Below are 21,603 nucleotides of genomic sequence, written 5' to 3'. Positions count from 1 at the left end.
GGGGGGGGGAAGGAGGGATCTAGGTAATTTATTTCCCTTGTTTTGTGGGAAGTTGAAATTCTCGTGAATTTCTACTTCCCCTTTTTTGCTATTATGTGTCAACCAAACAACTTCCCCATTTTCTAAGTGCCATGAATTTCTATTTCCCTCAATTTATGTTGTCAATCAAACAAGGCCTCAGAATTGTATCATGAGATTCTAAATTTCAGGCATTCCTTTCGAATGAACGAAAATAATAATAATACAAAAATGCTCGCCGGTGTTAATTCCCTTGCATTTGCGATTTACCGACATCCTCCCCTTTTTTATAGCCTAGGCGCGATGGATGATGGTGGCAGTTGAATTGTGGTGGTTGATTTTGTATGTGGTTGAATTTGGTGTCTTCCTTGTTGGTGGGTGAAATTCAAGATGTACGGGGTGAAGAAATAGAAAAGCAATAGTGAAAATAATGGTTGAAAGGGTTATTTGAATGAGGGGGAGATAAGTATGTTCATATTAAAATACGGATGTTACCCGGTAAATATCGGACGTGATTTAGCACCATTTAAGACAAAAACGAACCAGGTGACTATTGAGTACTGGCTAACTGGCTAGCGTGAGTGAGGTTAAAAGAATAAAACCCCTCATTTCAAAGAAGGGGTTTTTCTTCTATGCTCTTTGTTTTCAATTGCTGAATGAGTAGTAGTTTACGATCAAATCCTCGAATTCATTGTTCTTAATTAATTGCAATTTGGTAATCTCTTCACTTTTAATTTCAAACCTAATCTGGTTAATTTGTTCATCGTTATTTATTTTTTTTTTTTTTAATTTTTTTTTACATTGGGTGTTAATCAGTAATGTGATTCATGGGAAATTTTCAATTTTCTCTAATTTGTATTTGATTGGTTTCATTATCTCTTTCAATTTTGCAGTCAATAAAAAAAACCCAATTCAATTTGCAAGTTAGGTTACGATGACAACCCTTCCTGTTGATGTTATTACTGATATTCTGCTTAGATTGCCGGCCAAATCTCTGTTACGCTTTAAGTGTGTTTGCAAATTATGGTATGATATAATTGAGGGCACTGACTTTATCAAGCGGCATGTTGAGCAATCCAATTTGCATATGATTTTCACAAACCCTGTTGTTTATATGAGCGATTTCGACAAATTTGACAAACCCACTAATCTGGATTACCCTTTCAAGAATTTAGAAGATGGGGGTGTTTATGTTGAAGGATCGAGTCGTGGTTTGCTTTGTATATCTATAAATTGTTATCCCTACACCACTTACTTGTACAATCCTACAACACAATCCTACAAGACCCTTCCCTTTTTGCCATTGATGTCCACCTTCTATTATCCCAAGGGAAATAAGTATCTTGGGTTTGGTTATGATCACGTTTCCGAGGATTACAAGTGTGTTAAGATTTTCTTGCGCGAATTGGATGGTGAAGTAGGCTCTTTCAAGAGTCAAGTTATGATTTATAGCTTGAGAGAGGATTCGTGGAAGCGAGGGGCTCATGATGTTCCATACTACTTTTATGGGCATTTTGGTTATTCTGTTGAGCTCAATGGAATTTTGCATTGGTCTATTGAAGGTAATCATAGAGAGCCCCTCCCCATAGTTACCTTCAATCTTTGTGATGAGACTTTTTGTTCTGTGCCATTGCCTAACTATCATACTGAGATCTATATGCGCGCCCACATAGGAGTGATTGATGTGTGTTTGTGTCTGATTCTCAATTACTATTGTTACTGTGAAGTATGGGTCATGAAAGAGTATGGTGTGGCTTCATCTTGGACTAAGTTGTGTAGGGTTGGGAAACGATATCATTACGAAGATTTGAGGCCTATTTCTTTTTCAGAGAGTAAGAAGGAATTGCTTGTGATATCTACCTTGGTTAATGTTGCTTCTTTGGACTTAGAAACATTGGAGATTACGAATATTCAGCCCCCTGGATTTAATAGATTTTGGAGTGCACATGTATGTTTGGAGAACCTTCTTGTGTTCAGGGATGTTGAAGATGCTCCTACCGGCACAGAGCTACCACGAAGCAGAAGCATCAGAATGCGAAAGTTATTAATGAAGAAAACTGAGAGGTATCACTTATGTTATTGCTTGATCATTTGCATTGTCATATGAACTATATGTTTGTTTGTCCATGGAAATTTTTGCACTTCATTGTTCCTAAAGATAAAAATGGCTTTGAAATAACTATATGGTGATATTATTCTGGTTAATCTTTTTCAAAAAGTGATACTAGCAGTAATCAATACAGTATTTTGATTCGTCATCTATAATTATCCTACCCTGCACATTAGATACTTTACTGTTTCATTTTTAATAACCTGAAATACAAAGCTGAAAAACAACTTTTTGTTTTCTTGAATAACAATTACAGAGTATGAATTTTAGCAATTGTAATCTAACTATCTTCTGTTTCTTATATGCAGGCTTTTAAGAATCCATGCTACTAGGCTACAAGCCAGTCTTGAGCTGCTCCGCTCATCCAATGATGAATCTTGATCGTGGCAGCATTACAACTCCATACAGTGGAATTTGAAAGTATTCTTTCCATGAAGTATCAAAAATTGGCAACATTATCAGTACGACAATTAGAGGTGCATCACTTAAGACTTAACCCTGCTTTGCGTATATGTAGTGCTTAAGCTAGCACTACTTGCTAGGATCTAAGTATCTAAGAATGTAATTGTACTGTAATTGTGTGCCTTGATTTATACCAAGATCCATTGTTGCTGATCCCTCTCTTCCCACTTGATTTTTAGAACCCTGGTGTTGGTTGCTTCATATTTTAATTTTGTCATGCCAAGGCTTTCTGGTTGTCCCTGGTGTCGCGACTAGCAGTCTATTCAGCTTCATTTTTTCCTTGGCATTCGTTTTTCTGAGGTGGATCAACTTAAATTACGCCCTATTCGCTCATTACCTGAGTTATAAATATTTTTACTGATCAAGAATGATTTTTACTGATTTGAATTGAAACTTTCTGATTGAAACTAATTAAATTTGATTGTACTTGGAATTTTGTGAGGATCCTTCAGCGGATTTGCTAGTCAGATTTACAACTTGCTAACAGACTCATATATTAGGGTGCTTTAGGATTCTGTCTTTTAACTTGCTGATTAGGAGATGGTAATTGGCTATTCACTAGGTTTCTAATACTGAATTGTTCTTATTTTCGGATTGATTGGTATACCATTCCTACTCTGTAGTTTGATTGGTATACCGTTTCTACTGTGCCTTCGACGCTTTGGCAGAGGTAATAGAACTCCTAGGAGACTTTGTGAGCAATATGTTTCTTTATCGTTTACTAGTGTTTTTGTCAAGCATGTTTTTCATTTGATTACAATGGATGAAGATGAGTTCTTTTATCTTCTTGTGTTTTTTACAGTTTGAACTTGAAGCGTGTAAAATGTAGAATGTCCAGTTAGATGACTTAGAACTTAGACGGGTGCGAATAAGATTATCCTGTTTTAATTTGAATGCTGTTTGAGCTTTCTTGGTTTTTTCATTAGTATGGTTTTGAAACAAACCCTCTCTCCCTCACTTGCGTTTTCACATTTGATTTTGTATGTCGTGTTTTAGGGCTGAGCAAAACTATCTGAAGATCCGAAAATCCGATAATCCGATCCGCATTAGATCCGAAAATTATGGATACCCGATCCGAGTTTGATTTCGGATATCGGAAATCCAAAATTTAAATTTTGGATTTCGGATATCGGGTATCCGATCCGATATCCGAAATGCTACCCAAAAATCGCTACATCCAGCAAAACCCAAATACCCCCAGAAGGCACAAGCCCAAATACCCCCCAAAGGCCCAAAACAAGAAACCCTAAACTATTCCTTTAACCCACCTCACCGCCCTTTTCTCTCTCCTCTCCTTCTCTGATCTTTCATTCTCCATTTCTCCTCTCCTCTATTCTCGTTCAAGGTTCAAGTGTTCAACAGCCTTCCCCCTCCTCCCGACGGTGGTCAACTCCTACCCCTACTGCGCCGCCCTTTCCCACCAGCAACAACAACCACCTTAACCGCTATGAACGACCCCTTCCAACCACTAAACCAGCAACCGTACTCCTCATTGCGCTCCTAAATCGACGGCGTCTCCTCTCGGATCTCAGTCCCAAATCGACGGTGGCTTCTCCATTTTAATGGTCGTAGCGGCGGCTACCCTCTCCTCCTCACAGCTTCTTCCACTTTTCGCTCCTCTCACGATTTCATTTTTTTGTTCTTTATTTTTGTCTGTTGATTTCAATTAGTGTATTTTAAGTATAAAAATAGGCTGATTATTTTTTCCGTTGTATTGTTTATTTTAATTAGTTGATTCTAAGTTATTTCTCCTCATTTTCTAGTTGTCTTTAGATTTTGAATTTTGTGAGTTCATATTTGATTTTTGTGGTTTAATATTTTGTAATTTGTGGTTAATATTCTTGGAAAAAAAAATGACATAATCAATATTAATAAAAGGATCGGATACTAGATATCCAACGTATCCGATTCGAAAATTTCGGATATCAAAATTTCGGATATCCAGAGCTTTCGGATCGGATATCAAATATCCTGATTTTCGGATACGGATATCCGATCAGAAATCCAATTTCAAATTGGATATCCGATCCGTGCTCACCCCTACGTGTTTTGATGCATTGTGATAGCTAGTAGTCGACTAAATATCCTCCGTATGTTCACTCCTTTCTACTCATATGAGTCTTATCAAATGTTATGTACTCTTGTTAATCCAATTTATATCATTCTCAAACCCCATAAAAATGTTAGAATTGGTTTAATTATCAAGGATAAATTTATAAATTTAAGAAAGAAAAATGGATATTGAAAAAAATAGAGTAGATGTTATATTATGACAATACCTAATTCTATTAGAATTTGGAAGACATTGAAACATATCCTAATACAAACCGACATTCAAACATATCCTAACATAAACCAAATTCTAGATCAAATAGAAAATTTAACTAAATATAGGCATATTAAATATACATTGACCATATTCTAGTAAACCTTATTTCATTGTTCGAAGAAAACTTATTTTTTACACCCAAAACACTATTCCTTGAACTTAACATGTTCACCCACATTCTTGATTTGTTCTCCAATGGTAACAACAACAATGGAGATTCCGATAAGTTTCGAGTTTTTGACGTCGTCTACTACGACGAACACAACCAGCATGCCAGCAATTATAATGACAATGATACATTCATCTCAAGTCTTATGCCTATTGAGATAAAACCTGGTGAGTTTTACACAAAACAGCAGCTGCATGAAGTGCTCCTATCTCTAACGAATTGTGGAATGTTCAAGGATATTGATTTGGAATGTAGAACTAACCTTAATCATACAGTCAAAGTCACTTTCTATTACACTGAGAAAACATGGTCTTCTAAAGATTACTTCAGGTTTCCTTCTACTACCTTATAATTCTTTAACTCTGACATTTCGTTTGCCAACTTTGCCTATATACAACTTTGATTATTAATATTTTAAATTAACTATACGATATAATTTACATAATAATACTAATATGAAAAGGAGTAATTATTGATTTGTTGTTATTGATGAAATATATAGCTCCAGTTCTTATTTAATTTTGTTAGATTATATAAATAATCTAGTGTATATTACTACCTCTAGTCTAAATTACTCGCAACTTTAGAATATTTTATATCTAACAAATAATACCCCAAAATTGCGAGTAATTTGGACCGGAGGTAGTATTAGTGTTTTGGGTGTTTTTGTCCCTCGGGAGAGTTACAACACGAACACTGATCCTGGGTGAGCTGTACCTGCAAAACAAACAGAGACACCAGTTGGGTGGTGCTCCGCCTCCGACGCACAAGTTAGAAACTTCAAGGGAGAAAAAGGTGCGGAAATTTAGATGGGGATCTGCTCGGATTCCAAGCTCAGGATGTCTCTATCAAAGAGTAAAATGTGTAATAAATGGTAAAACATGTCCTCAAAATGAGGGACATCTCCCTATTTATAGGGTCTTTGGGAATTGTGCCCCTAATTAGGTTACTGAACCCTAATCATTGGTGGGCTGCGCCGTTTGGCGGCATTCTCGGGATTTGAGCCTGAAGGCCGCCTTTTCCCTTAATTTCGGGAATGACACGTGTCGAGCAGGGATTGGTCCATTTTAGACCAATCTGGGGCTGACACGTGTCACCTTCTGATTGGGCCACGTGGCAGGGTAAAATTACCCTAAACATTTGTCCCTCACAGATGTGACGTGGCACGCCACGTGGCATCTGTGACACATGTCACGCTCCGGCTGGCGGTAATTTTACCGTTACAGAGTAACCGTTCATCTTCCGGGTAAATTACGGAAATGCCCCCAAATTTACCCTCTATACATAGCCGTTTTACCCTCATAATTTTGTACGTTTACAAAAATTTTCTAGAGAGAAACTTCGAGAGAGCAGAAGATATCCGTTTGAGTCAGGCGCGAGCAAGAAACTTTGTTCTTCCGCAACCCAGCCAGACCCGCCTTCCTTCAGATATCAAATCCAAAGGTACCGTCTCTGTCTCTCTCAGCTCTTTTCTTTTTTTCACCGTTTGTACATATTTCTTGCAATAAATGGATGCATCACCAACACACACGGCACAACCTAGGTTAGAGTCCAGCCGGTCACCAGGGACGGCTGAGTCTAGGACTGGGAGTGCCGGCTCGGGGTGTTGGGTCCACCCTTTGCCATGGATTCCGACCCGTTATGTGTCTGTGCAGGACACCATGGCTCGGACAATGCAGACGACCACTGATCCGAATTATAGAAGCGAAGGCTCAGGCGGCCAAACGCCTGAGGGAGAATCGTCTGGTCAGGGAGACCAGACGGCTCTGGAGAGATCCCCTCCGCGCGCCCCTTCAACCCCTGCTGACTCTTTCTTGGAAGAGTGTGACCAAGGCGGCGACGAGGCCGCCTCTGCCCCCATGGACCAAAGCGAGGGGGAGACGGAGAGCGACATCTCCACCTCTACCTCCGAGAGAAGCGATGACTTGCCCCCTCTTCCGGATAGCGAGGAGGAAGAAAGGAAAAAGTGGAATGAGAAGGACGATCCCTTCAGCATCCACGTCTCCTCCAAGGACCGAATCCAGATGGGGGAGACCTTAGAGAACTTTAAGAAAATGCACCCGCTTGGAGACGGGTATAAGATCCGGGTGCCGCCTGAGCTGGGCATCATCGCTGGGGGGATGATCAAGAGAACGCCAACAGCTATTTTGGTTGTTATGAGGCGGCGTTCAAAGCCGGCCTTCGCTTCCCCCTTCACCAGGCGGTGAAGGCAATTTTTAGGGGCTACGGCCTTGGGATCTGGCAACTTACCCCCAACTCCTGGACCAACATTCTGGGGTATGTTGCCGCCTGCGAGTTCCAAGGGCTTAACCCCGGCTAGGAGGCCTTTGCAAGCATGCACTATCTCAGCAGAAGCCCAGGCGGCTGGAGGGCGTGGTATACTCTTACCACACAGCCGCAATACATGATGACCTTGGACAAGGTCTCCAAGATCGATGGCTGGAAGCACAGGTTCTACCTGATGTCAGCCCCAACCAGACGGGAAAATTATGAATTCCGTCTGTACAATAAGAAGCCCGACTTTTTGGCCAGGAAGTGCGCTCTTCCCCGGATCCCAGAGGAAGACTTTGACAAAATAATCGAGGCAGACTTTTTCGGCCTCACAGATGCAACTGTGTCAACCGGGGAAACAATAAAAGTCCCTAAGAATTGGATTCCCAAGAGCACCTGGTTCAGGGATGAATGTTTCCTAGCCGCCTGCGGGCTAGGGCACATGTTTAATAAACGTATGCGCCTGGGTTCAAACCGTCTGTAGTATTTTTCTATCGGAATTGATTTATGATTCTGATCAATTTCTTTCTTTTTTGCAGAAGAAGCGCTAAACATGTTGCAGTCGGAGAAAACTCCCAAGCGGTCTTCTGCGACCATCCGCAAAGATCTTGCGGAGAAAGCTGCGGCCGAGCTCAGGGCCAAGGTATTGAGCGCCTGACCCTTTCTGAAGTTTATTTTATAAACTGTCTTGCCCGGATACTAACCTTGTGTATTTTCACAGGGGGGAGAAGTTGGGAAATCGTTTGAGAAGAATCTCAAACAGGCTAGAGAGGAGGCCCCAGCCGTTCTGAATAAAATAAAAAAGTCTGCCTCTGCGTCAATTCTTGGCGCCTCAGCCAGGGCTAAGACGATGCGGATAGCGGGGCGACTCGAGAAGGTAGGCGGCAGCGTGTGCCTTGATCTTGTCAACCCCTTATCAGCAGCCGCGGGGTTCACCATGCCTGCAAGCGTTTCCCGCTTGGCCGGCTCTGAAGGTAAGAACCCTTTTGAATCCCCGCTTGAGCTGGGGTGGCCTTTACGGGTGAAATCCCACTCCCAACAGACGTCATCCTCACACGGTCGGCAACAGATAGGTGCTGCCTTAGTTTCGCACTCATCACGTATTGATTGTGGTGCAGATCAATCTCCCCGCTGGCCAGACGTCCAGAAGCACGCCAAGGCCATGCTAGATGCCGTCTGGAAGAGGGATAAGGACAATATCCCTGGGATAGAGACATTCAATCTTGAACGCATTCTATCCCTTCTGGCTGAGGTAAGAAACTTGTCAATTCAATGTTATTTTTTCCAAGTAATTATCCCGCCTGCTTTTGCAGGCCATGCTGCGGGTGGACGGGCTCAAACGTCCTTATTCCCGCAAACGGGAAGAGGTAAAAAGGGCCAAGAAGTCCGCCATAGACGCTGATAATATTGCTTTCCACTCAACTATCGTAAATGAACTTGAAACTAAAGCAATAAGTATGACACAGGCGTCTAAAATCCAGCAGCTGGAGCTAGATCTGAAGGCGGCCGACCAGCGGGCAACAGATGCTGAGACGGCCAAGAAGGGGGCGGAGGAGGCCTAGAAGAAGGCAAACGAGAGCGCCAAGCAAGATGATGAGGCGCTCAAGAAGGCCCAGGCGGACCTTGGCAAACAGAAAACCAAGGTTGAGAGGCTGGAGAAGGATGTTGCTCAAGCTCAGATAAACTTTGCAGCAACCCTGGAGGCGGAGAAAAACCGCCTTGTTGCTGAGAATGATGCTGACAACGACGCCCGTATGAAGATTGCTTGGGCTTCCTTGTACCCAGAAGCTGATTATAGCATCTGGGCAATGGCACACAGCTATGCCGAGTACGTGTACTTGAGAGAGCAAGGTGAGCCAGAGCCTGCCTCCTTTGAAGCCTGGCTCAACAACAGTGAGCCAACCGCGCCTGAGCTTCCTGGTCCCGGCGAAGCGCACCAAATCCCCTCAGATGATGAGGAGAAGGGGGAGAACCAGGAGGCTCCGTCTGCAAGCCAAAAGTGACCCCTCAGCGGCAGTATGCCAGTCTTTGCTTTTTTAATTTTTATTCAGCGGCTGTATGCCAAAACTTGCTTTTTCCGGTTTGCGTGCCGAGTATTTGTGTTTTTACTGGCTATGGAGCCGGGTTAATTAACAATTTCTTTCCCCCGGACGGGGTCCGGTTAACATTTGATCCATTACAACCGTTTGGTCGGATGGACTTTTATGAATTGCACCGACTAAGTCGGTTTTGATCATTTAGCATTTGAATTTTTGTTTTTTTGCAAATTTTAATTTTTGCCTAACTTATCAAAAGCATGCGGCGATTTCTTGCTTAACTAATCAGTAGTCCGGTTGTCCTTGCCCCTGGACGGCTGTGTGATTGGTTTCAATTAGAGCTGGTTGATTGACTTGAAAACGTCTGATGCTGCAAAGAGCATGATATGTTTGTAAGTCAATCAATCACAGTAGTGATTTCCCCAAACCAAGTGCACAACCGTACACCAACAGGCGTTTCAGTCACTACACAGACGGCTTATGCCCGTCTTGGTAAAGATTTCATAGCCATTGAACTTTTGCCCCAATTGGGGTGAGGTGCAATTTTTGGAATAAATAACCTAAGTGAGAACTTCAGCCGGTTACCGACTGATGCCTATGGGCATCCGGTATTTAGGAACTTATTCGTTCTTCGTAGGTTATTTTAGTCAGACGGCTATGAGTTGACCAATTTGGTCGTTCAATTTTTGCCATCTGCATGGATACGTAGAACCGACAGATAATCTGTTCTCTGCGACGATTGCACCTGGAGGGGTGTCGCCGGACGCCTTTGTCCATGTTGGGACATGTGATTTTATAAAAATAGCAACCATCCGGCCATTTTAGCCTTTGGTCCTGTTTGAGACCGGTTGTGTAGCCACTAAACGTTTTTGTGCTTAGTTTCTTAATCAGTGTTGAATTTACACTAAGTATCGAACTTAGTTTTTTAAGCATACGAGTCTGTCTGGGTAATATCCAGACAGACAGACAAATATTTGATCATACTAAGTATCAAACTTAGTTAGATAAATGGAGAATCCGTCTGAGTATTACCCAGGCGGATAGTCACGAAGTTGAATAAACAAAGTATCAAACTTAAATAAACAAGAGATCCGAGTATTACCCAGGCAGACTAACAAATGAAACCTTCACTAAGTATCGAACTTAGTTAGGTAAATGAGGAATCCGCCTGGATATTACCCGGATGGATAATCAAACGATAATTTTGCAAACAAAGTCTGAATCTTCATTAACTGACTCATTGTTTACAAAAAGTTTACATTCTCAGAAGTAGTACTTTTTTAGATTGTCTACATTCCAAGTTCTAGGCAGGCGTCTGCCGTCTGGAGTTTCCAGGCGGTAGGTGCCGTCCCTTACTTCTTCATAGATCCGGTAGGGGCCTTTCTAATTTGGGGTTAGCTTTCCCAACTCATTGACCCTACCGGTTGCCTCCATTTTTCGTAACACTAAGTCGTCAACTTTCAAGGGACACTTGTGTACTTTTTTGTTGTAGGCTCTCGTCATTCTCAGACGGTAAATCTCATGACACAAGGCGGCATTGCCCCTTCGTTCTAGGAGTGAATCCAATGCCAGGCGCATTGCTTCCCAGTTTGCCTCTTCATCATACAACATGACTCTGAGAGTCGGCTAGTAATGTTCGATGGGCAAGACAACTTCAGCACCGTAAAGCATGAGAAACGGGGTTTCACCGGTTGCCCCTTTCGCTGTTGTCCGGATGGCCCATAGGACATGGATTAATTCTTCTTCCCATAAGCCACCAGCTCTTTCTATTTTCTTTTTAATGCCGTCTGAGATGAGTTTGTTGAAAGCTTCAACTTGGCCATTTGCTTGGGGCCGGCCAACAGATGCGAAATAGCTTGAGATCCCCTGATCTCCCAACCAAGTTTTTAGCTGAGGCGTCTCAAACTGAGGACCATTATCAAAAACCATAGACATGGGTACCCCGTACCGGGTGATAATGTTCTTCCAGATGAAGGAAATTACGTCTGAGGTCTTGATGTTTTTTAACCGCCTCAGCCTCAACCCACTTGGTGAAGTAATCCACAACCACTAAGATATAGCGCTTTCCGCCTGGAGCAGGCGTGTAAGGACCTAGAATGTCCATGCCCCATTTTACAAACGGGATTGGGCTGTGAATGGCCGTCAGATCAGTAGCCGGACGGTGAATGAGTTTGCCAAATTTTTGGCACTTGTCACATTTCTTCACCAACTCCTTGGCGTCCGCCTCAAGAGTGGGCCAAAAGTAATGTCGTGTGGCTCTGACGGCTAGGGACCTGCCGCCTATGTGAGAGGCGCAGAATCCCGAGTGCAAGTCTTCGAGAATTTCTTTCCCCTTTTCTGGGGTGACACACTTCAACAAAGGCTTCAGAAACCCCGCCTTGAAGAGTTCTCCATTTTTCAACTCGAATCTTGCAGCTCGCTTTTTCAGGACAGTTGCTTCCTGTGGCGAATCAGGAAGTGTGCCGTCTGAGAGATAGGCCCGGATGCCATCCATCCAGGTAGAGCTTCGGTCCAGAATTCCAACGGGATCTCATAGATGCTTCTCTTTTCAAGAACTTCCCAGAAGACTGACCGAGGCGTATCATGGCAGGCGGAAGATGCCAGCTTTGACAATGCATCCGCCTGGTTGTTTTCCGACCTAGGCACCTGTTTCAGCCGGAATTCCTCAAGTGCCTTGGTCTCTTCTTTGACTTCCTGAGATATTTAATCATAGCCGGATGGGTAGCCTCATAACTTCCCTCATATTGGCTAACAACCAATTGAGAATCAGAGTAGGCGTCAATTTTCATGGCCCCTGCCGCCTTACACATGCGTATGCCGTCAATTTTCATTGTTAGAGGCCTGAAACTTGAAGCGTAGTGCATATTCAAATCTGTCTCCTTCGGGAGACTCATAAATTACGCCTGCACCACAGCCGTTCTTTGTAGAGCTCCCGTCTACGTACACTTTCCAAACCTGATCAAGATTATCCGGAGCCACCGGACGAGTCATTTCCACAATGAAGTCGGAAAACGCCTGACCTTTCACTGCCTTTCTTGGTTCGTAAGTGATTTCAAGGCTCTGCATTTCAATAGCCCATTTCAACATTCTCCCGGATGAGTCCAAGGTAGACATTGGCCTCTTGAGTGGCTGGTCCGTGTAAATCACCACCGGATGTGCCAAAAAGTAAGGCTTCAATTTTTTGAATGACATATACAAAGCGAGGCCAAAATTTTCAACCATGGGGTACCGGAGTTCAGCATTTTTAAGAACATGGCTAATGAAGTAAACCGGGAGCTGCACGCCGTCTCGCTTAGCAAGGAGAACGGCACTGAGGGCATGGTCTGAGACGGCTAAATACATGTACAACGTCTCCCTAGGCAAAGGACTCACCAACCTAGGCAGAGAATGTAAATGCTCTTTCAACCTTTGGAACGCCGCCTCAGCATCATCCCCCCATTCAAATCTGGTCTTCTTCCTAATTGCTTGGAAGAAGTAGAGGCATTTGTCACCTGACCGGCTGAGGAACCTCCCCAGGGCGGCCAGACAACCGGTGAGTCTCTGAACTTCCTTAACAGAGCGGGTTGACTTCATGTCAATCACCGCCTATATCTTTTCGGGGTTAGCCTCTATTCCCCTTTGATCAATCAGGAATCCGAGAAACTTCCCAGACTCAACACCAAAGACGCATTTCTTAGGATTTAACATAACCTTATGCCGCCTGAGGGTGGTGAATGTTTCTCGGAGATCAGCAAGCTGATCCGTCTGTAGCTTGGATTTGACTATCATGTCATCAATGTACGCCTCCACATTCCTCCCAATCTGATTAATGAAGACCGTATTAATCATCCGTTGGAAAGTGGCAGGCGCATTTTTCAAGCCAAACGGCATCACAGTATAACAGAATAGCCCCTGATCAGTGACAAAAGCCGTCTTCTCTTGATATTTCTTCCACAGGGGTGTCTGATGGAAGCCGGAGTAGGCATCCATAAAGCTCATCAAGGCGTGACCGGCTGTAGAATCGACCAGACTGTCGATCTTTGGAAGCGGATAACTGTCCTTTGGACACGCCTTGTTGAGGTCTGTGTAATCAACACACATGCGCCAGGTCCCATTCGGTTTCTTAACAAGGACCACATTAGCCACCCAGTCGGGGAAATTATAAGGCCGAATGAACCTGGCGTCTAGCATCTTTTTGACTTCGGCAGCTGCCGCCTGACTTCTTTCCTCGCCGTGGTTTCTTTTCTTTTGCCGGATGGGCTTCTTTGGGGTCCACGACGAGTTTGTGGACAACAAGATCCGGGCTGACGCCTGGCATCTCTTCCACTTCAAAGGCAAAAATGTCTTTGAATTCTTTCAGCAGAAGGTGCAAGCTTGCATCCAAGGTAGCATGAGCAACCGTCCCAACCTTAACAGTGCGTTCTGGACGGCTGTCGTCCAGTACGAGATCAATGCTTTCGCCAGCCGGTTGGGGACGGAGCTCATCTGACCGTTCACCGGTCAGTGATTGCTATTTTTTCTCTTTTTTAACCTCCACCAGCAGAGGAGCCTTTCTTTTCTTTCCGGCTACAGATGGGGCAAGTACTGGATCGGCATCCTTGACGTTGTCAAGGTCTATTGGTTCCTGACCGCCTGGGGCCACGGTATCTCGGACGGCTGAGAGATAACATTCTCGGGTCGTCTTCTGATCCCCATTCAAGGAACCAACAGAGCCGTCATCCTTCTCATACTTGATGAGCATGAGGGAAGGGATGATTACCTCCTTGGCTACGTTGAGGGTTAGCCTGCCAAGAATGATGTTATAGGCGGTCAACTCCTCAACGACCAAGAATCTGACGACAATATGTCGTCCCTGGCCTTTCTTTCCCAGCCGGATGGGTAAGTCAATTCTCCCGGCTGGGTAGACCATCCCACCCCCAAAACCAACCAAGGGGTGGGTGACCGGATGCATGCTGCTGACGTTGTATTTCAGCTTTTGCAGGCACCGGAGACTGATGATGTCTGATGAGCTGCCGGTGTCTATAAGGATCCGTCCAACCAGCTGATTGGCAACCATACATTCAATGACCACCGGGTCATCATGCGGGCGGCGAACGCTGCCCCTATCCTTCTCAGTGATCAAGACGTCTGGAAAGGAGGAGCTGGCTTCCGCCTGTTCATCATCATCTTTGTTCATCATTCGAATATGGCTCTTGGTGCCCCGGATGGTAGGGCCACCACATGAGAACCCGCCTGCTATGGTGTAGACCGGCTCCTTATCGGTATCCGAGCTACTAGCAGGCTGGGGGGTAGTCTTGGAGGACTGACCCTTGTTTTTCTTTTTTGCCCCGGCTAGGGACTTAGAAATGTAGGACTTCAACAGCCCTTTGTCAGCCAGACGGTCCAACGTACGCTGAAGACTGAAGCAGTCGTTGGTGTCATGGCCGACCTCCTCATGGAACTGATAGAATTTATTCTTGTTCCGTGTCTGAACAGAACTCTTCATAGGATTCGGCTTCTCAATGGATAGCCGGTCCTTTACCTCCATGAAGATGGAGTTGCAGTCTTTATTAAACTCGTACTTGGGGACGTGCGGTTTAAATTCTTTCTTTTTCTTCTGGGACGGCTGGTCAGAGTCAGTAACCGCCCAGACTTCTTTTCTTTTCTTGCTCTCTTCTTTGTTTTTAGCCGGCTGAGCTGACCGGCTGTCTTTCTGTTTGTCAGACTTCTTGGAGTCCGACTGGCTACCAGGCGAGCAGAGGTCGGTAGCTTGAATGTAGCTTTCCGCCTCCCTCAGGGCCGCCTGTAGGGTGAAAGCCCCTTTTCTGACTAGATCGAACTTAAAGGTCGACCCGTCTCTCAGACCTTTAAAAAAGTCTGTAAAGGCTACCTTATCAGACAACCCCTAAATCTGAATTCTGATCAGGTTGAACCGCCTGACATATGAGCGCAGCCCTTCTCTCTCTCCCTGCTTAACAGTGCTCAAATCAAGGCTTGTTTTCTTAGTAGGGATGTTCATTGAGAAGTTGGAAGCAAACAGGAAGGCAAGCTTCCTGAAGCTATCTATGGACCCGGCTGGCAGATTGCCAAACCATTGTTGGGCAATGCCCTTCAATGTAGCCGGGAAGCATCGACACCAAGTGGCATCATCCAACCCCTGCAGATACATGAGGTTGGTGTAAGCCATGAGGTGGTCTTCTGGATTGGTGGTACCATCATAGGTACCAACCAACACATTCTTAACCTTGGCCGGCTGAGCCGCCTCGGTTATCTCCCGAGTGAACGCAGAAGGTTGTTCACCCAGGCGCAGCAGGCGAAGCTGGCAGTCCAATGGCTGGACATTTGGATATGCCGCCTGACCCCCAAAGAGGGTCGGTTGCATGAAGTGAGGAGGATACTGTCCGTAAGCCTGAGTAGGCACATACGGTACATTTCCAATCATATGAGGGCCAGAATGGACGGTATTACCGCCTGTCTGACTCTCATGCAAGGAGGGTACACTCCCTGCAGAAATATTGTTGAAGCTGTCTGGAAAGTTCGACGTTGAGGCCGACTCAGACAGCGATTGGTTTCTCTTCCGGTTAATAATCTCTCGGGCATCAAGAGTTGATTTTTTACTTCTCACCGGCTGCTGAGGTCGGCGAGTGTTATTGGTGTTCCCCCCTGGAAGGAGAATTTTTGACCAATCAATGGTCCCGGCTGCCTTCTCCTTTGGATGGGGAGTGGGCTGCCGGTTTCTGACTGACTTCCCCTTCACTGGAGGAGTCTTCTTCGCCGACTGACCTATACTTGGGCCAGCCCTGCTTTTGGTGATCAGCTCTGTAATTTCACCCTTGAAACTCATCATGAACCTCATGAGTTCATCTCGGGTGACAGGGGCTGATCCAGCTGTCGTTTGGGTTGCCCCTTCCGGCTCCCCAGGGGGTCTGCTCGGACCTGCTTGGGAGGCACCCCGCTCCAGAGTGTCTCTGGACCAGATGCGTTTAGTTCTGAGAGAGCCGTCTTTGGCTGTAAAAGCTTCGACCTGAGGATCTTCATCCTCATGGTTTGTAAAAACTTCTGGGTCTTCACCTAGACGGTTAGGGGGTGGTACAGACTCTTGAACCATCTTCGAGGTACTCTCCCCATAGACGGCGCCAAATGTTTTGGGTGTTTTTGTCCCTCGGGAGAGTTACAACACGAAGACTGATCCTGGGTGAGCTGTACCTGCAAAACAAATGGAGACACCGGTTGGGTGGTGCTCCGCCTCCGACGCACAAGTTAGAAACTTGAAAGGAGAAAAAGGTGTGGAAATTTAGATGGGGATCTGCTCGGATTCCAAGCTCAGGATGTCTCTATCAAAGAGTAAAATGTGTAATAAATGGTAAAACGTGTCCTCAAAATGAGGGACATCTCCCTATTTATAGGGTCTTTGGGAATTGTGCCCCTGATTAGGTTACTGAACCCTAATCATTGGTGGGCTGCGCCGTTTGGCGGCATTCTCGGGATTTGGGCCTGAAGGCCGCCTTTTCCCTTAATTTCGGGAATGACACGTGTCGAGCAGGGATTGGTCCATTTTAGACCAATTTGGGGCTGACACGTGTCACCTTCTGATTGGGCCACGTGGCAGGGTAAAATTACCCTAAACAATTAGTATATATACAAGATTATACTAGGGTTAGGGCTAAGGATACATTAGTAAATTACAACTAATAATATACACTAGATTATTTACATAATCTAACAAATTCCATGTTAAAGATGTATGAACGTGGGAGTGAAGCCACCACAAACAAAGCCTATTGGGATAGATTCTGACAACACGACATCTAACGAGGCTCGGTCGTGCCTATTGCCACGTTCGATTCACGAAGAGGTGGTGGAGATGATGAGGGACGAAGCAAAGGAGGGGCTAAATGGGAGGATGTTATGCAAGATTAAGGAGAGGGTTGAGAAGTGGTACCATGATGAAGGGTACATTGCAGCCCAAGTAAAGAGGTTTAATAACATGTATACAAAAGAATTGGTTTGTAAATTGGAAGAAGGCTATATTACCAAATTAGTGTTATTTGATGGGAAGAATTACATAAAATAGTTACCTATTGCATGGAAGAAGTTGTGCAACCAAGTTGAAGTAGGGAATGTGTACAACATTAAGGCAAATAAGCAAGTTATGAAAAATTTAATGTCTTTGGGTTTGTTTTCGAATATAGAATTGGACACATATCTTGATGAGATTGAAGGAGGTGTAGTAATTGAGATCAAGCTTCGGTACAAAGATGCCCAAATCGACTTCTTTGAAAGCTTGTCGTTGATCAACATTATGAAAACCGTTGTCGTTAATTTCTTCTAGTAACAATTTCGAATTTTTTTTTAGTGTGTATGGAGAGACGCAAAGATCAGTGAGGCAAATTGAATTTGAACTTAAGTGTTGGATCACATTTGAGACTTAACCGACTAATTCTTGTACTGTACTTACTCTTTACTTGTAACTTTTGTCGTGACTTGTCTATTGGAATTGGAATTATGGTATAATTACTACAAGTTAGATCTTTATTTTTTCTAAACTATGCTATTTCTTGTTACAACTATGATTCTTAAATGTATAGAAAGTGTACAACTGGCTTTCCATTGACTACTATTTAGTTCTACAACATATTTTGATTTGAGAAATTGCTAGTTTGCTATCCTAATGTCCTAAACCACTTCAATACAATTTTCAATGAAGATGAGTTTTGACTAGATCAAAACGCTTGAACATTTGCGCTACAGCCGCTACTTAAAACTTTTTTTACCTAAACATGCTAATGTTGCCATGTAAAAAGATCCTTTAAAATTTGAAGGCCCAAAAGAAGCCGGCAATAAAAGATTCACCAAGTTTATTAGCCCATTACATGTGAATATGTGATAAGTTGATCAAACACTAAAAAAAGGACAAACTTTACGCGTATAGTGCAATATCTCTCTCTAGACTTGTTCTCTTCAACTTATTTCGGATATTTATTACTTATTCCTTAATAAATTCAGATCAGATGAGAAAGATTCAGATCATAACTTTTGATTATCATTTACTTATTGCTAAATATCGTTAATTGCGTATTAAATTTTTTTATAAAAATTACATATTTAAAAAGTTTATAATGAGACGAATCTAACAAGATCCATTTTGATAATATTTTTCTTTATAGATTAGTATTAAAATGCAGTCAAAGTTAATTGTTGAATTAGATCAGACCGGACCAGATTAGAAAAAGTCAATTTAGACCTTAAAAAATTCAGACCATATCTACTTGTTTTAGGTGAAGAGAACAAGTCTCTCTCTCTTTTTTTCAAATTTATTACTCTTTTTGTTGAAGTTCTTTTTTTTTATTATTGTCAAAGCGGTCCTTATTTAACTTTAAAATCTTCTGAAAAAGGAACTAAAAGATTTATAGTTAATTTTATCTTCAATAGAAAACCTTTTATTTAATCAATCGTGAAAAAAAGTCTCTTTTAAAGCGTTAGAAAAAAGTTTCTTTTAAATCATAATCATAGAACATATTTACCGTAAAACCATTAGCTTTATAATCATCATGTGATCAAAATTGAACATGTCGATTGCTTTACAAAGTTAAGCCTTTAAGATAATCTAAATGATAGTTATATTGACCTGTAAGAATGTTAAATGATCTTGACTTAATGAATTGGACATGTTTAAAAGTTATAAAATTAATTACGTAGTATTTGTTTCAGATCAACTTTCTTGATGGGTAAATACATGATGTAAAAAACTACTTATAAAATCGTAAGATATTATTTGTATATACGTAATCCGGATATAATAATTACGACAAAGATAATAATACACAACCACACTATTCATCAATGATGAGATCGATGCATGGGATTGTAGACGATCGAAGGGTCTTAAGAAAATGTAGGAAATCGATAGATAGATAGTGAAGTAAGGATATGAGATTTGGTGGTTGATGATTGAAAGGACGACTCTTTTTGGAACCACTCTTTAAGCAAATTGAATGGCAAATAAAAATACATGAAATAAATAAAAGAGGGCGGTCCAGCAAAAGAAGCACTCACTATCAAAATCAGAATGAACATCACATTATCACACTGCCATAGGCATTAAAGAACATCCCAACAATTCAACATCCGCTCCTCCTCTTCCCCACGCACGCCTTTCTTCTTATTGCTTCCCTAGCTACCATAAAGAAAATCCCCCCCCCCCCCCCACACACACACACATATATATATATATATATATATATATATATATATATATATATATTTATAAATAATTTTATGGAAATAGAGTAAGGATTCGATATGATAAGACATTGAGATTGTCTCAAACTAATTATTATGAAATGTGAAACTTTTAATTTACAATAAATGACCTGTAGAAATAGGTAAATTAAAGTTATTGATCACAAAGTTATTGATCACGAGTTGATTATAAGACTAATTAAATCCGTACGTGTCTCCCATGGTATGGTAAACAACTGATAGTTTCATCAAATCTATAAAATATCATAGCAATTACTATCTTTGTATCAAAATCCGTACTTGTAAAATTGATTGGTCACCATCTGGTCTATTTCTATAGCAATAGATAGTTTCTAACCTAGAAAAATAACATTCCACTCTAAGCATATAAGATTGGGGAGTGTTATATATACACATTGAATAGAACTTGTTATCAAGGTCAAAATTTAAAAATAAATTATATTAACCACACTTTCAATTTTTGGTACTAGTATATTGATTTATTTAAAATTACTTCATATTACCTATTTCTTTTTCTATTATGATAAATGATAAAAATTATGACAAGATGATTTCTCTTACAATGAAATGATGAATCAAAAGAAACTAACTTCTTGTTGTAATCCACTAAATTCTTTACTTTCAGTCTTTCAGCCTAAAAGTAAAAAATATGCAAACAAGTTCTGAATAGGAAGTATATAGTTTTGTGGGGCAGAAAAATTTACAATGATGCCTTAAACATTGGAAGCATATTTATCAATTAAGTCATGTACATGTAAATGAACATGAGTAAGCCATGTACATAGTTCCAATGCTTCTGTTTTCAATTTTTTCAATCACAATTAGGGGTGTACACCGGTCCAAAACCGGACCGGACCTGGACCGGACCTGTTTGGACCGGGGACCTGAATTGGGTAATTATGAGGACCGGGGACCGGACCTGAATTAACAGGTCCGGTTCCGGGCCAGACCTGAAAAATCAGGTTCGGTCCGGGTTTGGACCTGAATGGACCTGTTTTGTGTCTTTTTCGTTTTTTTTTTTTTAATACAAAACCTGTTGGACCTGCATATGGACCTGCATATGGACCTGTTTTGTGATTTTTAGACCTGTTGCATAATTTAATAATTACATACAAACCAAAATTATCAATTACAAAAGTCTATAAAGTCCCGATTCTCAAACACAAAAAATACAAATGAGTCCACCGAAAATACAAATAAGTCCACGAAAACTCATAAAATTACATAAATTCTCTTAAGTCTCAACTCTCAAGTACTAGGAATACATAAATTCTCCAACGAGTTATTTTCCCTTTGATCGCGTGATTCACACTAATGAGTCCACGAAAACAACTTCATCGTCTACATCGTTAGATTCACCACGTTGCACCTCTAAATAAAATACAATATAGAATATATTAATGATTGATAACAATGAAATAATAAATTTGGTGTAACAAAATTTCAAATACATAAAATTATTACTACCTTTCTCTATTTCCTCTAACTCTTTTAAATTTTCTTCCACATCAACAATTGGCACTTCCTTAGCTCTAAGCCAATCTTGTGTGCAAAGTAACGCTTGAACCATCTTCAATACAAAAATATTACACAAATATGTATAAACAAAGTCATATTAAGATATAAACAAACTTGATTTTATAAAATAAAAAGATAACGATGCATTACCTTAGGAGTTAAAGAACTCCGAAATGGATCTAGAGTACGACCTCCCGTACTAAAAGCAGATTCCGATGCAACGGTCGACAATGGGATGGCTAGTATGTCACGTGCCATGCGATTAAGAATCACATAACGCTGACCATTCTTACCCCACCATGTCAATGCATCTTGTTCTTCCTCCTCCGGCCCTAATTGATCATTTAAGTACCTATCCAACTCACTTATCGCATACCCACTTGTCCCCTTCAATCGTTTTGCTCTTTCTTTTAGTTTCCTCACATAATCGGAACCCACTCCTTTACTATTATCAATATCCATTGACATA

General features: G+C 42.0%; 1 protein-coding gene across 2 annotated transcripts; it reads left to right on the top strand.

Annotated features, from left to right (window-relative positions):
* Nucleotides 1–338: 338 nt before the first annotated feature.
* LOC110713710 (F-box protein CPR30-like) lies at nucleotides 339–4,362 on the top strand. Of its 2 annotated transcripts, XR_002510044.1 has the most exons (4): nucleotides 339–733; nucleotides 912–2,082; nucleotides 2,437–2,604; nucleotides 3,587–4,362. XR_002510044.1 is itself a non-coding variant. In XM_021892162.1 (3 exons), exons 2-3 carry the CDS (start codon nucleotides 953–955, stop codon nucleotides 2,507–2,509), a joined length of 1,203 nt encoding a protein of 400 aa, XP_021747854.1. In that variant the 5' UTR covers nucleotides 339–733; nucleotides 912–952; the 3' UTR covers nucleotides 2,510–2,745. The 2 variants fall into 2 exon arrangements, 1 of the variants encoding a protein (XP_021747854.1); XM_021892162.1 differs by lacking the exon at nucleotides 3,587–4,362 and having other exon boundaries at nucleotides 2,437–2,745.
* The last annotated feature ends 17,241 nt before the right edge of the window (nucleotides 4,363–21,603 follow it).

Source organism: Chenopodium quinoa, unplaced genomic scaffold, assembly GCF_001683475.1.
Source record: "Chenopodium quinoa cultivar QQ74 unplaced genomic scaffold, ASM168347v1, whole genome shotgun sequence".
NCBI classification, from domain to species: Eukaryota; Viridiplantae; Streptophyta; class Magnoliopsida; order Caryophyllales; family Amaranthaceae; genus Chenopodium; species Chenopodium quinoa.
The sequence above is the reverse complement of the archived record's forward strand: the minus strand, read 5'-3'. Positions and strand labels throughout refer to the sequence as shown.